The 19,751-nt window shown below is 42.0% G+C and overlaps 1 protein-coding gene across 1 annotated transcript in view; it reads right to left on the reverse strand.

Annotated features, from left to right (window-relative positions):
• The window catches only part of LOC141013479 (amyloid beta precursor protein binding family B member 2-like), a 37,418-nt gene extending 19,787 nt beyond the window's left edge, over positions 1–17,631 (reverse strand). Inside the window, exons 1-3 of the mRNA XM_073487231.1 lie at positions 17,559–17,631; positions 14,760–14,906; positions 14,259–14,386 (exon numbers count right to left, since the gene is read on the reverse strand). Coding sequence (XP_073343332.1) covers positions 14,259–14,386; positions 14,760–14,906; positions 17,559–17,561 — 278 coding nt within the window. The 5' untranslated portion in view covers positions 17,562–17,631. The remainder of the gene's footprint in view (positions 1–14,258; positions 14,387–14,759; positions 14,907–17,558) is intronic.
• Between the last annotated feature and the right edge of the window lie 2,120 nt (positions 17,632–19,751).

Below are 19,751 nucleotides of genomic sequence, written 5' to 3' on the forward strand. Positions count from 1 at the left end.
AAAGTCATGCAATATGGCCCAATTGACTTTTCTGTTTTCTTAACTGTTAAAATGGTTACATTTCCATTAACATTAACCATATTTTCATATGTAAATCATGCTTTAATATTTGATTAATTAAGGTACAATGCTAAAATATGATGCTTTTTTGTATATTTTGTGAGTAGAATGTGTGTGTACACAGACAATAATGCAACTAAATCAAGTAATAACCTGAACACAAAAACAAATACATATTTTTTGTGAAATAAACTGATACAGATAGTGACACTCCTACTGCACATGATGTCAAGTATTTACTTCTGGCCTTTTATCTATAAAAAATAAGAGAATAACATCACTTAACAACTAAACAGGCCCAGGAAAGGGTTTTCTAGTGTTCATTCCCTCCTTATTTTTTGCCATAAGCATCACAATTTGGAAATGTACGACTCAATTATGTAGATAAAACGCTAGTTTCACTGATAATACTGTATTATTTAGATTCAAGCACTTCCATAAAATATAGAGAATAACTTGACTATGCATCTTCAGGTGATAAAAGGCTGTAATAAAAACTAAAGTGTCCACAACCGCTGCGATAAAAGAGGCTTTTTAAGAGGCAGTGAAAACAACACAAATGTAACTAGTCCCCCGCCTGCTCTGCTGTGCTTTCCTCCGCTCTGTAGCTCCCAGTATCGCTCAGTAGAGACTCGTGTCCTCTCCAACCATCTGTCACGCACGCACACAGACACACAGAGCACCGTGGCATCACACACACTTCACACAGACTTCAATTATCAAACAGCTTTACAGAGTGTCTGGTTGGTGGCGGACGCTATGCTAATGCACTTACATACGCTAACTGCACAGCCAAGTGCTGATTAGAAATGTCTGAGGAGGAAGTTCTGGTGACTCTCCTGTCAGCAGAAAGGAGACAGGGTGGCCAGGTGTGTGTGTGTACAGTGTGTGTGTGTGTGTGTGTGTGTGTGTGGAAATATGCTATTGATTGCAACTGAACTGCTAACTCTATGATTGCTGACAGGGTTGTGACTTTGGCTTCAGTCCAAAGTGAATGTGGATCTGATCCAGTTTCACAGCGAGATTCAACGCTGAAGTGTGACATGTGAGAGCAACAGCAGCTGGATGGTGATTTAGAGGAAAGCCCTTTTATCACACTGTAAAGAGAATAACAAATCACCTCACAGGTATGTTTATATTTAGCAGCTGTTTCCCTCTGACGATTCTTCCGTAAAAAGCAGGTTTTTAAAAAGTTGATGCAGCGTGAAATCATCCCCAATAGAGCCAAGCACTTGGCAATATGTTTAAGTTGAAGACTATAATCAGTGCAAAGGCAAAATAAACACATATGACAGCTATAATCATATTCATGAAAAGTATGAGTAGCAGTTAATCCCGAAAAATCCGCCCTAAAGCTTCCTGCGTAGGAAACATTTCTGCTGTCGGGTTTTTATTTTTGATTAATTCTCATTATCTACATGTGTCTGATGGAAAAATCGAAATTTTCATTTGTCCAAACTTAATAAACATCTCAACACACTGCTGAGCATTTTATAAATTGGACCCCTGAGTGCTGATAATTGTGTTTGCAGAAAACAATGCTGCTTGTGACTAAAGTTAATTGCAGTTTATTGCAATGGAATGTAGAATATGGTGATAAAAGGCCCAATAAAACTCACAGATTAAACCAGAAAAGAAGCAAAGTACACACTTTACAGAGCCATTAATAAAGTACGGAGCTGCTGACAGATATTCGGTTGGTTTTACAGTACTGCACTATTGATGGCTCTGTAAAGTCTCCACTATCTGCTATTTACAGTTGTGTCCATAGTATGCTTAGATATCCAACATGTTAATTAGAGCCTGATACTGGGCGGCCGATACTGTAATCTATATTTGAGAGTCTAGAGTCAACAATATATTGGTGAACATTTATTTTTGTCATTAACATTTCTGTTTATTTCATGTTTGGGTGTGAGTTTTGTGTTTGTTTAACTTTTCAGCCTCTCGCATTCTCTGATTAGTTGAAGAAAAATTGTGATTGTGGATTTTATCAGAGTAAAGTTAGCCATTGTCAATAATGACAGCCCATAATAGAACAGTAATTCAAACTAATCAGTTTCATTTGTAAAGTAAAGACAGGAACTATGAGCTCTGACAACACTCTCACAATAAACAAATATAGGTGGAAAATTGATGAAGTTAAACAACAAAGATTAACCTAAAGTAACATTTTCTCAGGTTTTATTCAAACAATCTCACTTATCTGAAGACAGAGATAAGTGGAGTCGAAGCACTGCTGGGTGTTTCTGGTGATCACGTTACATTGCGCTCTTCTAGTCTTATCAACCACTTGAAATGCTTTACAACACAAGTCAGCATTCACACACTTGTGGCAAAGGCTACCCTGCAAGCTTCCACCTACTTATCAGGAACAATAACCATTCATACACACACACTGATGGAAGAGAAAATTGGGGTGCGGTATCTTGCCAAAAGACAATTCAACTTTTTGGCTGCAGGGTTCGGGGATTGAACCACCGACCCTCTGATTAGAGGACAATGGCTCTACCTCCTGAGCAACAGCCGCCTAAAAAGGTCTGTCTCTTTAGCAGTCCTTTCCATAATGTTATCAGACACTTAAAATGACAATCTGAGCCCAGTAGTGGCAAAAACAAGCACTTTAAATGTACAGTGTGTAATTTCTGCTGCTGTGGGTCTCTCAATGAAAACAAAAGATGCAAGTAACATCGATCATGGGGGTTGTTGTCTTCATTGTTAAGCAGCCACCATTGCTGATGAAGGTCTATCCACGTGACTGGCTGGATTGTTGACAGATGAGGGGATGTATTAGTCATGTTCATCGACTACCTTCCTCACTCTCTGACTCTTTCGCTGAAGTTATAGTGAGAGTTACCTTGAATTTTTATCTTTATTTAATTTATATATAAGTTCTTCACAATGAAAATCCTCTGTTACTTCGTTTTTTAAAAACCTTTATTACGATGCAGCAAAATCAGCAAATGTTGGGTTTTCACCATCAGTAACCTAACATGACTCCTGAAATAGCTGAAAACGAACACGATGAAACAGAAAAACATACCAGATATCTGAAAGTGCGAACAGGGACACTGGAGAGAAACTCAAAACCACGGAGATTCAGTAAGGAGCTACAAAATTACTGAGAGCTGAACACACAGAGACTTTTAAAATACATGCAATAACAGACATAAGTTGAGTCTGACAACGCTCCCTGTTTGAGGGAGCGATGCAGGCCATAATGGGCTGGTGCTAGTGCTGATTCGAAGTTGGTTCAACCTGTGAACCTTTTAACAACCAGTATGCTTCTCCACAGGCATGAGAGCCGCTGTAGATTCACATCATTCAGTCACTGTATACGTCTCCAATTTCCCAGCAGTGCTAGGAACAACGATGGCGCTGTTCAGTTTTCCCAGCCCGAAGCCATTCCTTTGGCTGTCAAAATGCAAAGAACTGGTTCCAGAGTATGTACCGGCTCAAACCAGCACCTGAACCGCCTTGGTTGAAAAGGGTTGAAGATGTCACCGCAGCCCGCTTGGAGGCGGGGTGAGCGCTCCTCGGCCCTACTCCGGCGAGGGTCCATCGCGGGCATGCCTTGGACCAACTGGTAAAACTAGTAATAAAAATGCAAATCAGCATGGCTCGGTTTGACTTGGCGTGGCCAACGGTGCCAGTGGAAAACCCCCACAATTAAGTCATTTTGTAAAAAAACTTCAGAAAAAAGGTTTGGGGCTGAAAAGAAAAACAGTCCATGGAGCAGGATTTTGGAGTTTATTTGGTTCCAGCAAAGTAACACCAGTAAACCATCCACAGTGGCACCAGAGTACCTACAGCCTGTGTGACAACTGAGCAGGGTAAACCCCTCTGCAACCTGGTGAATTAGTCATGGCCCACAGCCATTAGGCCTAATGTAGAATGTCTGTACGTAATTACCTCTCTACACCGTAAACTTGTTTACAGCACCAAGATGAGCAACCAAATGAGCACCCAGGGCCAGAGGGCACAGTGAAGGAGGAGGAGGAGGAGGAGGAGGCCCTCTTTGCATCACTGGTACCACACCACACACACTCACAGGCAGACAGAAACACACACACATAATCACTAATATTGCCCAAGGCAGAGAAAAACTAGGACAAAATCAAGTCGAAATAAAAATAAAACTGTTGTCTGCTGTGTATTAAACAGTATACCCAACAAACGGCGCTGCCTGTGTGATTTGAGCAGACAGTTGTCGTCGTTCACAGCAGCAGCAGCAGCAGCAGCAGCAGTGCCTCACCCTCAGTGCCTCTGCATCATTTCTAAGAAAAACGCAAAGATTCACAAAGCCGATGGTGAAAATAGTGATTCGCTGAAAAAGGGGGAGAAACACGTACGATCCCAGTTTATGTTCGTGCAGCTTTGTGACCCAATTCCAAGCGTTCGGTGTGGCAAACGAGAGAGGGAGGGGCAACAAGCTGAGGAGGCACACGCAGTACCCATGTGTCAACAGTCGTCGTATTTCATTACATATTTAAGAGCAGAGATGGGTGGGTGGGTGGGAGAGATGGAAAGACAGAGTATGTGTGTGTGTGTGTGAGGAATGAGGGATGAGGGGAAGAAAGAGGGATTCTGGGTGGGCAAGAGAGGGAGAAAGATAATGTCCTGCTGTTCTCTCCGCTCTTGATCATTTATACATCACACTGCTCCGGAGTGTGTGTGTGTGTGTGTGTGTGTGTGTCTGTGGCTGCGTGTTCATGTTCATGTGTGTGTGATTTTGTACACAAGCGCCGATATTCCCGACTGAGACAAAGCTTCAGTGAGATGTCACTTCTGCAAGACTCCCCCATTCATGTATCTTACTAATGTATGTGTGTGTGTGTGTGTGTGTGTGAGTGAGAGAGAGATAAAGAGTGTGTGTGGGAGAGCGCAGGGATTTGGTGTCGACTGAGTGTCGAGTTCTGCCGAGCTCTACTCACAGAGCAGTTAGGATCATGCTGTATGCATGTAACCTAATTAGCTGCATGTGCCATAAATCATTATGCTTCACACAAACACACTGCACAGTCTCTTTCTCATTCTACTTGAAGTGGATATGCTGAAAATGTAAAGGCACAGTGCAACCAAATAACAAAAAGATAGTTTTTTTTTTTCTAACTAGAGATGAAATGAGAAGTCAGTTAATTGAATGGCTGATTGACAGGAAATGAGCATTCCCTTGTTGCAGCTGCCTGTCTTTGTCTGATAGTAACTGGATCATTTTTGTGTTTTGGACTGTTGGTCAGAAAAAGAAGCTATTCAGAGACGTTAATTTGGGCTTTTGCAGATTGTAGCAGGCTTCCTTTTCAATTTTCCAAACAAATAATTGAAGAAAAAAAATCCTTCTCGAGTCTTTTGTGGTTTGATTTGAGCTATTCACCTCTGAGATTTCTGCTGCGAGTAATTTCCATTAAAACCTTTTTCCTGGTGACTGTACTATGTGTTCTGTGGCTTACTCAGAAAACCAGTTATAGTCTGGGTCCAGACCTTTGAATCCGTCCATTTCAGTGTAACGAGTTGACAATTAAGTTGAATATCAAAAGCAGAACTGTGAAGCTGTTTCTGGAAGGACATGTTGTCGAATGACAGAGGCATACATTTTAAAGATGGATAACTTAAAAACCTGCGCAAATGAAACCAAAACGTGTCTGTATGACTTAAAGCAACATTATGTAGAAATTGGCATTTTGCGCGATCAAGATATGGGTTAATTTAGCTGGTCTCTTGCTAAAGCTGTTCCAAACTATTACATTTGATTGACATGTTATCAGGTCATCAGGTTGAACTCATTTGAATCGGAGGAGTTGAATGATTTGAATAAAGTGTGATATTGATTCTGAAATAACTTAGGTGAGATTAATTTACCACCTAATACATTTATTCTGCTGGGGACATCAAGAACTGCACCACTGAAAACATAATCAAAAACCTACATTAAGCGCTTCCAAACATGTCGGGTATTCAAATATATTCAGCTCAAACTACCTGTGGCCACTACTGTAGTCATCTGTAGTCTGAATAGATGGACGGGCTACAGGCAGACACTGCCTGCGCCAGCGTCCTGCTGCGTTCATCCCTGTATGATCGGTGAATATCAGCATCACCTGCCACGGCCCGGCACCAGTGAGGGTTTTATCGGGAGGAGATTTATTGGCTGGTGGGGCAAGGGAGGGGATCTATAGGAGGAACAGGAGGAGTAATCCGTCAGAAAGACAGGGATTACAGCAGGTGTGCCTAACAATGCTAATGTAAGAGAGAGAGAGGCGGAGAGGGAGAGGTGAGGACAAAATGTTGAGTGAGTGTCTTTGTTTGTAACTCTCTCTGTGTGTGTGTGTGTGTGTGTGTGTGTGTGTGTGTGTGTGTGACATATGACTCTTGGCTGGTCAGCTCCCGCCGTAATGACCCTTCAGAGAATGAGGGTTTCTGGGAGGCTGGGTGGACATATCCTGGACATGAGTGTGTGTGTGTGATGGATTGTGTGAAGATGGAAGGTGCTGACGTGGAGGAGCGATGACTTGCAGGGGAAAGAGAGAGGTTGGTACAGGGCTCAAACCGAAGGAGGAGAGGCCATCAATCACTGTGGCGCTCTATCGAGTGGGTCGAGGTGTTGGGGCTCGGTCCCTGAGGGCCGTCAGAGGGGTCTTGCATGTTAATTAAGGCTACGAGGGGCCTTGACATCAGCAAATAGTCCCTGGAAGGGTGACGGCAACAGCCCAAACATGCACATACAAACTCATCGACATAAATGGAGGCGATCGCTTGAGTGTATTCAGTGTTAAAATATTAATAATACTGGAGGCTTGCGTGTGTCCTCTGCTTTCTTCTTCTCTTCTTATCTCTTGTCTTCTTTTCTCTTGTCTTCTTCTCTTCCTTTCTTCTTGTCTTTCGTGTTCTCTTCTCTCCTCCCTCCGTCTCTACATGCCACAGCTGTCCGAAGAAGGTCAACATCGGGGGGAAATGAGCGTGGCCAGAGGGAATAAGCAAGCATTGCTGCCCGCTAATGAATATGAATGAACATGTAACGAGTGTGTGTACCTATAGTTCACTTTAATAGCAGGAAACACACACAGACATTAGGGCTGAACTGTTAAAGGCGGCACAAACCCTCAGCTTGTCTCAATCCTAATAAGTGTCACACGCCAAGGACAAGAAAACAAGCAGGAACTACCCCCCTCATGTTGTAAATCATCTCACTCCGGCTTTTTTGTTCTTCGCTTAGTGTTTCCCTGCTCATTCCTCATCCTCCTCTCTCCTCCTCCTCCTCCTCTGTGAAGGCATTTATCATGTGCACACACACATTCCTTCACCCAGGTATGTATCCTCACTTAAACAAATTCAGAATGCAGTGCATGATGTCAAAAATAGTAATACGTTTCGGCTCTGCAGATACACACACACAAACACACACACTCATAAAACCAAGTGCAATATCAAACAGTTTCAAACGGCCGTGACACACACTTTGAAAAATCCCCGCAGCACATCCAGACTCTTTAATCCCGTCTTTCTCAATCCTCCCTTTGCTTACTTCATCTCTATTTCTTTCTCTGACTCTTATGTTTTTTTTCTTTTTGCATTCCTATCTGGCTCCCTGAACGTCTCGCTCATGTCTGTGTGTGTGACTCTGGCTGCAAACCTGCTTCTGCTGCTGCTGCCAGCCCACATCACTACACCTGACAGCTAGCCAGAGAGAGAGAGGGACGAGGGAGAGAGGGAGAGACAGAAAGTACACAGCTTGAAGTCAAACACACAGCAGGAGGCTGAGAAGTAAATGAGTGCAAAAATAAAGCGAGAGCTAATGAATGAAAGTAGGTCTGGGAGCTGTGTCCTCTACACAAACAGAGCAGTTAGGAATCAAAACAGGAGAGAGGGAGAGGAAGAGAGGCAGTAATGGATGACTGTAAGGAGAGGGATGGATGGATGGATGGATGGAGGAGTGAATAAATAACAGATACTCACACAGGCAGACATGCTCGCCCCGTTAAAGACGACTACTTCCTTGCCTTGTTAGCTCCTCCGCCACGGTGACATTGCTACAGCCCTTCTCCGTGGTACCCGGGGGAAAATCTTTTCCCGTCTGCCTCTCTGTTTCTTCTTCTTTTTTTTCTTTTAATCCTCTGGGGCTCCTTTCCCCCTTCTTCTCTCCCTCTTTCTTTCCCTTCCCCCCTGCGTCTCCCTCTCCCCCTCTTCCTCCTCCTCCTCCTCTACCCTCTGCTACACCTTTTCTCTCCCTATCTTCCTCTACGGTCAGCTTCCTTTGCTCCGCTCGCCCGGTCCGAAGAGTCTCCTGCAAAGTCCTGCCGTGTCCTAATCAGTGCGAGCAGGGAAGCATGCGCAGCCTCTTCCTCCCTCACTGGCTCTCCATCGCTCTGTTTATATCCCACTCTCTCTCTCAAAAGCACCGCCACTCTTTTTTTTCCCCACCTGCTTGACTATCTTCTCCTCTTCCTCGGCTGCTGCTATCTTTGTCTCACTGAAGCTGGGAAAAAAAAGGGGAAGGCTTACACCCGGCTAAAGTGCAACGACGGGACAAACAAAGAAGAAGAAGCAAAGCTGTGCAGCCAATGGCACAAGAGGGAGGCAGAAAGAGCACTGGAGACAAAGAGTAGAAATAGCGCAAGAGCATTACAGACAGAAAGAGGGGATGGATGGAAAAGTGGGGGGTGGGGGGCACAGACACACCCACTCATTCACCATCACACACACATACAAACAGAGTGCTCCAGATATAGACCTATGACTTCATCAATTCAAGCCCACGTGCAGACTCTCACCACACACGAGTGTGCACAGGGTCGGACTTGCTGAGTGCTCCAGATTTAGCTTCATGACTTCATCGAGGAGCAAACCCCCACTCCAACCCCTCGTCCCGCCCCGCTTAAGAGACACAGGAACTCATTCATATTGAATCAGGCTGAAGGAGATAGAGAGAACATTCAGGACTAGACTGGGAATATTCCTCAGATAGATGGATAGAGGAAGAGACAGGAGACATGAAGAGAGATGGATGGAAGGCGCGAAAGGAGGTTTACTCTGAGGAACCTGACACGCATAAATTCAGAGACATCTCTGTGTCTCTTTCACTCCTTCAATTTTTTTTTTTTTTTTTTTAGTTCATTGTTCATAATGCGCCCCCTTAATTTCCCCGTTCTTTCCTCCCTCCCTTTCTTCTTTACATAATTCAGAAGGTGTCTTTCTTCTTTCGGCCTATCGCCATCTACCAGCTTCAGTCAATTAGCTCGCAGCATTATCTGTCTGACTTTAACACACACACACACACACACACACACTAACACACACACACAAAATACACAGTATGAAGGAATACTGAATACTTAAGGAAGCATGCGGACCTCCACCTGGACTCAGCATCTCTCTCCAAAGCCATGGGTATTAATATGCTGCTATAACAGTCTAAAGCTCCACGGGCCTCATTTATAAAAGCGTTCTTAGATATATACTTGAACTTTGTCTGAAGATCATTTCTGATGGTGTGCTTGTGTTCGATTCATAAAAGATGCCGAGCATACAAAGCCACCCCTAAGCAGGTTTTAAGAATCCTGCGTGTAACTTACACACCTGTGACCTATAAATCTCAAATCAACTTAAATTGACAACACCTGCCTTGTGACCTCCACTTACATAATGGCAGCATAAATGAGGGTTCAGTCAGGAGCAGCTAAACAGCTTTTTTTTAAAGATAGATTTTGGGGCTTTTTGTTCTTCACTCAGTGTTTCCCTGCTCATCTCTTATCCTCCTCTCTCCTCCTCCTCAGCAGCCAAAATGTTTAAATGTTTTGAACATTCTTGGCGCTTTAAGTTGCCATCAAACAGCCCTTTCCTTTGGCACTACATTCCCTCAACCGTACTTGACGGCAACGTAAAGCGCCAAAAATGTTCAACACTTAAATGGATGTACATTTTTTAGATGGGACTTATTTTAGGTGAAATTACATCCTGCTGCTTGTCTGGTTTATAGCAGTACAATGCCCTGTACGTGCTGCTTCTCCACACAGGCGGAGATCTGATGCTCATCTTCTGCAGGTAATACACTGACTAAGGGATAAGTACCTCTTACAACCCCACATCAAAAGACCTTAGCCATCACTATAAAGGACAACTCAATATCATACTGTTTTACTTTGTTCATATTTGGCGGACCCTGCCGCCTGTCTAGCTTCAAACAGTGCTTTGGGGACCTTATTTTCCCCTGAGAATAGCTTGTTTATTCAGTTATGGAAAAGATAAATGGAGTGAGAAAACAATAAATATTTCAGAGTTTGTATTATTACCTCATTAATATTGTAAATATCACAATTCTGAGTTTGAATTTCTTTTCCAAAACTACATAGTGCCCTTTAAAAAGAAAAATAAGAACACATTAACACATAGCATGGAGAAACCAACAATACAGACCAACCAAGATGAAAACACACATGACTTTACAACGAATGCAAGAGCCTGCTTGTTGAAATATAAAATGAGAAATGATAATCATGGTAAAATAAACTATAAGCCTTTCACATTCTGTTCACTGACATACAATGAGCCCTTAGGCAAGAAGCTAAAGCCACCTACACATCGGGAAGTAGACAGATTATACCAATTATATAATGATCACTTCCGAATACATATTATAAAGCTTTCCGAGTGATCACAAGTGTACAGCCTCCTCCACCATATGGGACTCTGCACACACATTCCCCACAGACCAGGGTTAATGTCTGCTCAGTCTTCTGCTCTGATAAAACACAGAAACATTGTTCCAGATACACTGACAAGTTTCTCTAGAGTATAGAGTCCAGTATCTTTCCTGAATATACAGAATACTAATGACAGAATACAATACAAGAGCTGCACTTGTATACAATTGTATATTAAACCCCCCCCTTTTTTTTATGAATCATGCTTTGTGCACAGGGATGTCCTTTAACTGTTGCCACAAAGTTGAAGGCACATTGTCAAAATTATTATCATCCTCAATTAAAAATCGACAGGGTCACCCAAACCATGAAAAAACAGCTCCAGACTAAAAGCACTTATAGAGGTTTCCACATACTCTCGTGTGCACAGCTGCACTAAATGAGCTGCACACACTTTGATTACAGTGCACTCTAGTGGCAAGACAAAGCTATTCCAACCTCTGGCAAAACACTGTCCTTGTCTCTCTCACACACACCAACACACGCAATCCCTCTTCACATGCGGGACGCTATAAAACAATTTGCTGCTTATATGGAAAGTGCATTTGCGGTCTCAGAGCATCAAATATCTTCGAAGTCATACACACTCCGGGCCGGGGTAGAATTATTGCACATTCAAAGTCATGAGCCTGAAACCAAACAGACGAGTGCAGACTGCAGATTTTTAAAGTGCTGGTGGGAGGAGAGGATGAAGAGAGCTGTTATGCTGTAAAGAGAGAGCGAGAGAGAGAGAGAGAGAGAGAGAGAGAGAGAGAGAGAGAAAGATGGAGGGAGAGAAAATAAGGATAAGAGGGAGAGCTAGTCCAGGCCCTCCCCTCTCCCCTCCACTACACGCTTTATCCATTACCGCTGAGAGAGACAGCCACTGAAAAGTTTCTCAATCCTCTGAGACAGTGGAGGGTGGAGGGACTCTCTTTCTTTCTTTCCCTCTTTTTATCACACACACACACGCACACAGCTAATGTTGTTGAGGGACAGAAAAAAGGAAAAAGACAGGAGGAGAGAAGAAGAGCGGGATGCTGCATCCCACAGCCTCTCTACGACTATGGCAGCACTTAAAAGACAAAGAGAAAGACAAAGAAGAGAAAGGTAGAAAGACATACAGTCAGGAAACAAGACGCTGCAAGTATGGGCGAGGGAAGTGAGATCAAGCGTTTTGCACAGACGCTATTTTTAACTCCATTTTCACCCAATCCCTTAACAGCTGATTACACATGTCAGGGCCAGACAGCTCCTTGCACTGCAAAACCTCCACCACTCCCCTCATTTGTACGGTCATTGTGTGACACATCTCCACAGTGAATCTCCCAAAGTCTCTTAGCTCTTAGAGGTTTAATATTTAGCATTGAGAAAAGATTTTCACAAGGCTCCAACACTGGTGTCAGGACGGAGTGTGTTAAGTTTGTTACACTTCATTTTACAGGTCATGGAAAGAAGCTGGTAAAACCAAGAAACATATCTGAAGTTTCTTTGAAACTGTCCCCCAAATTACCACAACAATTACCTCAAAATGTATAGAAAATGACCCCAACATGATTTAATAATAATATTCTGCAATTTTCCAATAAGTAATATGAACCTCTATGGGCAGTCCTTTCAGTCCTAAATGAACTTACTTATGGGACAGTAGATCTAGACATACCTATGTTGCCATAGGTAGATTGATGATTCACTGATACACTTGAGGAATTAGAAGGTTTTTAAGGTGTATCTCAGCTCACAGGTGTCTTGTATCAAATTTGAGAATCAGTGTCCTTTTTGAATTTGAGAGTAAATAAATCAAAATTACCCCAGGCTACAGTTTTTCGTAAACCCCCCCCCAAAAAAACCCCCAAATAAATCTTAGTTACCATCCACACAGTCTGAAAAAAATAGTCAACTGTTGATTTGTAGCTCTGAGAAAGAATTGGATCGACAAGCTGATGAACTTTGTGCCCGATTCTGAGAAAAGAATTACGACCAAAGAATTTTACATACATGTATGTGTAAGGATCATGAAAGAGACAGTAATAGTATTTTATCGCAGCCTGTGGTCTTGACCAACAGTTGACTTCACCTTTGTCTCAGTCCACTAAAAGTGTTGTCAGAAAACATTGGCAGATTCTATCTAGTGATCTCATTGTTGGCCACCAATTTGTTAACAGTCCGATATTTGCTACTAAGCGATTGAGTAATTTGTATGTCTATGTTAGACCTACACATGTTTCCTTCCCTGGGAAATTTTGCTTGTTTGAACTAAAGATCAAGAATCAAGTTTAGGAAGTTGGAGTTCTCTGTCCTGATAATCTGTCCTAAAATTGGCAGGGATACCAGAAAATGTATTTCCTCTTTTACTGCATGAGCAGGGGGAGGAGAGACATGTTTTACTGACCAAACACTCTATAACAGTGATTACTGTTGCAAGATAGAGCTAGTTAACACTTACTCTAATGAGAAAATAATACTTACAGCATTTTTAAGCAGAAACCAGTTGGAAGTTTCCTGGAAATATATGAAAGAAAAACTACCAGCTACTTATTAACAACTTGTTGGAAAATAGCAGAATGTTATTATTAAATAATGCCAGGGTCATTTCAATACATTTTGAGGTAATTTGGGGGTAATTTAAAAGAAATTTCAAACATGTTACTACCTAATTACCCTGAAATTTCCCCCCGGACTTGGAAAATGAAGTGTTATCGTATATGCACACACGCAAATAAGCCCATCCTACATATTACATATATGCATGTATGGATATTACTGTACATCAGCACATATCTTTCCAGATATGTAAAGGCCTTGTGTGAGTGTTGGAAGTGGTTGCTCCATGGGTTAATGGAAACCTTCAAGGGCCCATATCGATGAGGGCTTAGCTTGTACCCCCATTAGCAGCTGTGCAAGCCTCAGCACACCGTCAGCTCAGCAGTGAAAGGTTAAGACCGTGGGACGCTGCCAAATGACTGAAGGCCCCACAGGTTCTCAGTCTGGATGGAAACGTGGAGCAATGAGCATAATTATGGTGTTCTGAACGCAGTTTGTGCATATATGCATCGCATAATTATGAGGCTGATTCCATTCTCTGATGATTAGTTCAACCTCCTGAATCAGCTTCTAGCAGCGAGAATGATTACACAGAACACATGCATTATATAGTGTGTCACTGTATGTGCACATTAATGTGTGTGTCTGCAGCCTGATTCACATGTTTGTGTGTGCTCTTGTTTGCATCTCATTCAAATTCAAGAAGAAATAATACACTTGGAAGTAGAGCAGCAACAATTACACAGAAGATGAAGAAGAAGAAGAAGAAGAAGAAGAAGAGCATTTTATAGACTAAATAATTGATTAACTGTAAAAAAACAAACAAAAGAGCCGGTTAAGTAACATTGAAAATCTTTGGTTGGAGCCCTACTTGGAGCCACTGAAATCTTGGGATCGAATAGCCAAGCATACTCGCAAAGCAACACTGACAAACAAAGGTGTCTTATTAGGAGAAGGATGTTTGCGAGGTCCCCCTACCTGTCGTGGTCTCGGCCGACGCCCCACACACGGATGCTACTGATTGGCTGAGAGTGGAGCAGGCTGCGATCGTCCGGGTCAACAAGGGTCAACATGCGATCCTGAAGCACTAACAGCATCCCTTTACCCTGTCAGACCACAAAGAGGGAAACACTATAACCTCTGCTCACAACCTGACCAGGAACCTTCAAGGGGTTGCAGGATGATTAAAAACATGAGATGATTTGATGAAATTGATGGCTTTAACTCTTCAGGCCTCTAAAAATGACAATCAAATTAAAAAAAAAAGAAGAATGGGCTCTACCAACTGTTTTGGTTGTTGCCATCCAGGAGCAAAGGTGAGTCTGCTTCCACACACACACATTCAAACTAAGAAGGCAAACCACTCTTCTTACAACTCATACTTGCAAACTGTGACAAGGTGTTGTGTCTTGCCAACAATACACCTCCTATACATCCTGTATACATGTATGTAACTATAGTCCCTGCTGACACACTGACCTCTCCCCAGACACCGGCTGAGTCTCGTATGTCCCTCCTGCAGTAGGACAGCTGTCTGATACAGTGGTGGACGGCCACACTGCTCCGCCCCTCACACAGGTCCTGTTCTGCCATCTCCACCCAGCCCAGAGACCGCACTGGAAAAGACTGGACACACACACACACACACACACACACACACACACAAGTTTATTGTTAAATGTCAAAATATCCTGCCCCCATTGCATATCTTTGAATTATTTATTTCTAATATGGGCATTGGCATTGACCCAAAAATCTAGCATTGGTTGGGTTCTAATACTGAGAGCAGTGTAAACCTTGTAGGTGCACACATATTCAGCCAATAAAGCAAATTCTGATTCTGATGATGAACAAACAGTTTGGGGAGTCATTTTCCTGTTCAATTTAATTGTTCTTTTCCAAATGAGTTTGACTAATCCGTGGTTTTGTTTAAAACGTGTCTCATTATCTGATTACTTGTGCGTTTTGCCCTGTCGATCTTCTTTACAGCAATGTCGCCACTGTCCCAGATCGCATTCTCAGTAATTAACTTGTAGATTAAAACATAACTGAAAGAAGCCTCGGCCACATGTAGAGAAATACGAGAGTTTTCCTTTAAAACTCTTCATCACAACTCACCGTTAAACATTAGTTTAATCATTCTGATCTTAAACACAGTGCAGGCGCAGTAGCTGAGACAAAATTCCTCTTAAAATTGAATCTTGCTTACAGAAGTACAGTAGAGTGACAGCTACTGTACCAGCCATCAGAGCGATAACTGAGAGAGGTTTGATTGGGGAAGGCAACACATGAAATATGAAATACTGTGCGTGGGTGTAAGTGTGTGTGTGTGTTTTGTATCTGTATGTGTGTGTACTCTGCCTCAGGCCAGCAGCTATCACTCTCCTCTCTCCTCTCTTCCTTCAACTCTTTCTTCTTCTTTCTCTCCATCACAGCAGGGAGCTCCCCTCTGCTGAGGAGAAGCTCACGATAAATTCTCCTTGCCCCGTAACAGTGTCAAGCAAACACGCACATAAGCACACACACATCCACACATCGTCTCTCTCTCTCTCTCTCTCTCTCTCTTTCTCTCTCCCTCTCTTCCACTGGCCATTTTCTTCACTCTTGGTCTCTCCCTCATTAAACTTTCACACATCCTGAGATCAGATCTGAACTCCCACTCGTCTCCCCTGTGTTTTTTGGGTTCCTCTGAGGTACTGGAGTATCACAGGCTTTTCTTTCACTTGAACATGTAGAAGTCTTATTTTCTGTCCTTGGTGAGTTTAGTTTGTTCTTTTTCTTAACGTGGCACTTTTGGATTTAAAATCTAAAATACGATTTGACATTTGCCATAACTTTATACCATCTTACTGCACAAAAGTGAGCATACGTTTGATTAAATGTTGGATTAATTGAATACATGAACTCCCCAACGTTCATTCTTTGTTGTGTCTCCAAAATGATCATTTCCCCTGTCTGTCTTTACCAAATTCAACCACAGAGCTAGCTTCCCCAGCTCATTCATTTATTCACTCCTGCTTTCACTGAGACCATCCCACATGTCTGCTGGCTGAGCCTCTCTATATGATGTTGTTCCAGCAAAACCTGATTTGGCTGTAAACAATTCACCACGGATCAGTTCACGAAGTAACCACAGAGTGGTGCTGCAACATACAGAGAGAAAGGGAGGGGACAGGACGCCACTGAGCAGGTTCATTACCTCATTGCAAACAATGCCTGGTGACTCCCCTTCAATAACAAACACATGATATGTGAAAAGGCGGATGCTTTGTTCAACAAATACATCCTCATCAAACATTATAAATGAATGCAGTGTCTGGAATACAAATAATTAAATGTGATAATCTCTGAAACCTGTTCTTTCATTTTCTGGAGGCATTTCTTCATCAGAAGTCATACAACGTAGATATGTTGGGTTTAAGTGTGTTTCTCCATGCATCCATACTTCAAAGTCAATGAGATCAGATAAAGGGACGTAAGTATTTATTTATCACTATTTTTGTATGCATCTATATCAGTGTTTTCCAATACTGGTCCTTGCCTCCCTGCTGCAACACCTGATTCAAATGATCAGCTTGTCATCAAGCTCTGCTGAAGCCTGACAACGACCAGGGCTGGTATTGAAAAACACAGATCTATATGTACAAGGTACAGTATATGTAGGTGTGTGTAGATATCTACCTGTATTTATGTGTATGTGTATGGATATGTGTATATGTGTACATGTATGTACGGATGTGCTTCATTGGATGAGTTGTAATCTAACTTGTGCCTTTTAATGCATTCTCTGATGCAACAATAACGGTGCTCTGTTAGCGGAGTGGAGAGAAACACTGAGACCAGGCACTCGAGAACGTGCACAAAGTCACACCCTTGGACTGTCATGGAGTCCTTCACAAAGAAATCCGAAGTCCAGCAGCATTTAACAACTTAAACAAGGTGTCCACAGGCTTGTATAGGGAACCGAGATGGACAGGAAGGTCTAATTTTTCACTCCACGTTACAATCCGCTCATACATGGTCAAAAGTGATTAATACATGTTCAATGTTAATGTTGTCTTGTATTGTCTTCAGCTACTGTACATGTACTGTGATTAAGACCTTTGACCATATGTAATAATAACAATAAAAAAAAGACACATTTCCTCAGCCACTATTTTTGTCTTGTGTCACTGACAAACATAATTATGATTATTATATTCCGTTTCTGTCATCCTCCTAGGTCCATCCTACACACTGGACCTTAAAGTATGTTCTCTGCTGTTATTATGATCTTACCATTGCCTCTGGATCGGAGAAGGTATTGTTGAGGTCCACTGTCTCTAGCTGGGCTGGAGGGCTGCAGAGAACCATCAGACAGAACAATCGGTCACAGTCGAGTCATATCACACAAAGTAGTATATGAAAAAAACATCAGCCTCAGGCTTTGCTGCACAAATCTAGTCAGAAACACTAGAGATTATACATATTTCTCTACTGTAGCGTAAGTCTGTGTGTTACTTGAGTTTAAGTGAAGCATAACGGAGTGTAGCCCCTTCAAACGCCTTCAGACTGGGATCTGGATAGACTGGATAGTCTTTCAGCTCCTGGAGCAAAACAGATATTCAAAAAGTGAGACATGAAATGAAATTAAATGAAAGAATGAAGATGAAAAACTAGCAGATTGTAATATTGCTTTTCCAACGTATTTGATCTATTTGCTTTGTAATAACTGAAGAGGATAATACTCATTTTAACTTGATATTAGAGATATTCATCTTTGTTGAATATGCACTTCAGACAGGCCTGGACAGAGATTACTGTGTGCTCATTTCAATTTAATAAATGCAGCAGTGAAAGCAGAGATATGTCGATAACACGATCAAGCTTTTGGGGGAAAATGACTAATGTCAGCCATGCAGAGTGTCACTCTGACGAACCAGAGCTAATATGTTGACTGTGATGTGAAGATTTTTGACAACAAAGGGAAACCAAGAATGGAGGATTTTGGAGCTGCTGCTGATGATTCCAAACTACTCATTCAAGGAATATGTCAGCAACAGTATACAATAATAAACAGATAATAGTGTTTTTGCAACATTTCCGCTCAAAATGTTTCAATAAAGCCATCCAAACAATTTAACAAACAATTGTATTTGGACAATGAAATCTAGAGAGAGAGAATTTCAACAAGTGAACACCCAAATAAATGTGACTCACGTTGGCTGCGCAGGTGGTGATGTTGAGATTTGGTCCAGAAGAGGTGACATCATTGGAGGGGGTGGAGGAGGAGGAGGAGGGGGAGGGGGAGGAGCCAGAGGGTGAGGGGACCGGCTCCACCGAGCTGTCAGATATCAGACTGCTGGGGCGCTGTGGGAGAGAGAGAGACGGAGAGAGATGCAGCATGGCGAGAGAAACACTGAGACAGACAGAGGAGGGTGTCCACATCACTGATCAGCAGCAGCACTAAAATATATTGGACTTAGATTCATAGAGGTTCCACCCTGAACGCAGCAACATGATTAACTATTACACATGGGGTTAATTTCTTTTTAATGTTTTAGAAAACTAATTTTCTAAATGTTTGACAAAACAATCTTAACTCAAGGTCCACTTATTTACTCAGAGCTTTCAATCACTAAGACAGATACACATGGATAATCTAAACAGCAATGGTGTCATTATTCTATAACCATTACAATGTGCAATCAACGTTACTTCATAATGATAAATCAAAGGTGAAATATGTCAGAAATTCAGTTTAAAACATTCAAAAATGACCTAAAAGAGTGACAGCAGATATGCCAGAAACATAGATAACATGACTTTTCCTTACTTTTCCAATTCAAGGCTTCAGCATTTGACCTTTCATCCAAAACTGGAGATAAAAGTGCCTCAACTGAAAACGTTTTCCACCGATAATGTGTATGATTTGCTATTACTGTTGCTGTAAATGTGTCAGCAGCATGAGGAAAAAGCACATATTTCCGGAGGCCCTCAATGGCCATACGTTGGGGATAACAAAGACCACTTTATCACGATAATAGACTAATTCATCATGTTATCCTGAGAAAACGAGATAAATTAATCTGTTATCAGATATCATGAGCAAAAGTGTGCTTCCACACAGAGTGATGTGTGTGGATGTGCAGGTATCCTCATCTTTTACACATCACTGAACATTTAGCCTTGAATGAATAAACGTCTGTCTGATGAAAAAGATGTCGATGTTTTCTTAAAGCATATATTCATTGAACCTTTGAAGATATAACACTATCATCGTAGATATTCAGCAGGATAAAATGTATTCTCTCTGGGAATTGACTATGTTGGCATTAAACAACCTTCAGCTTTAATAAAGAAAACATTAAAACCCACACTGGTTAAAGCTGAGTTTGTACTATCAAGTTAAATATAAATATGTCCGTGGGTCCTCTCACCTCGTTGGGTGGTTTGAGGGAGTCCTGTGTTTCCTGTTGCGGTTCAAGTTCA

This window comes from Pagrus major, chromosome 18, assembly GCF_040436345.1.
Source record: "Pagrus major chromosome 18, Pma_NU_1.0".
NCBI classification, from domain to species: domain Eukaryota; kingdom Metazoa; phylum Chordata; class Actinopteri; order Spariformes; family Sparidae; genus Pagrus; species Pagrus major.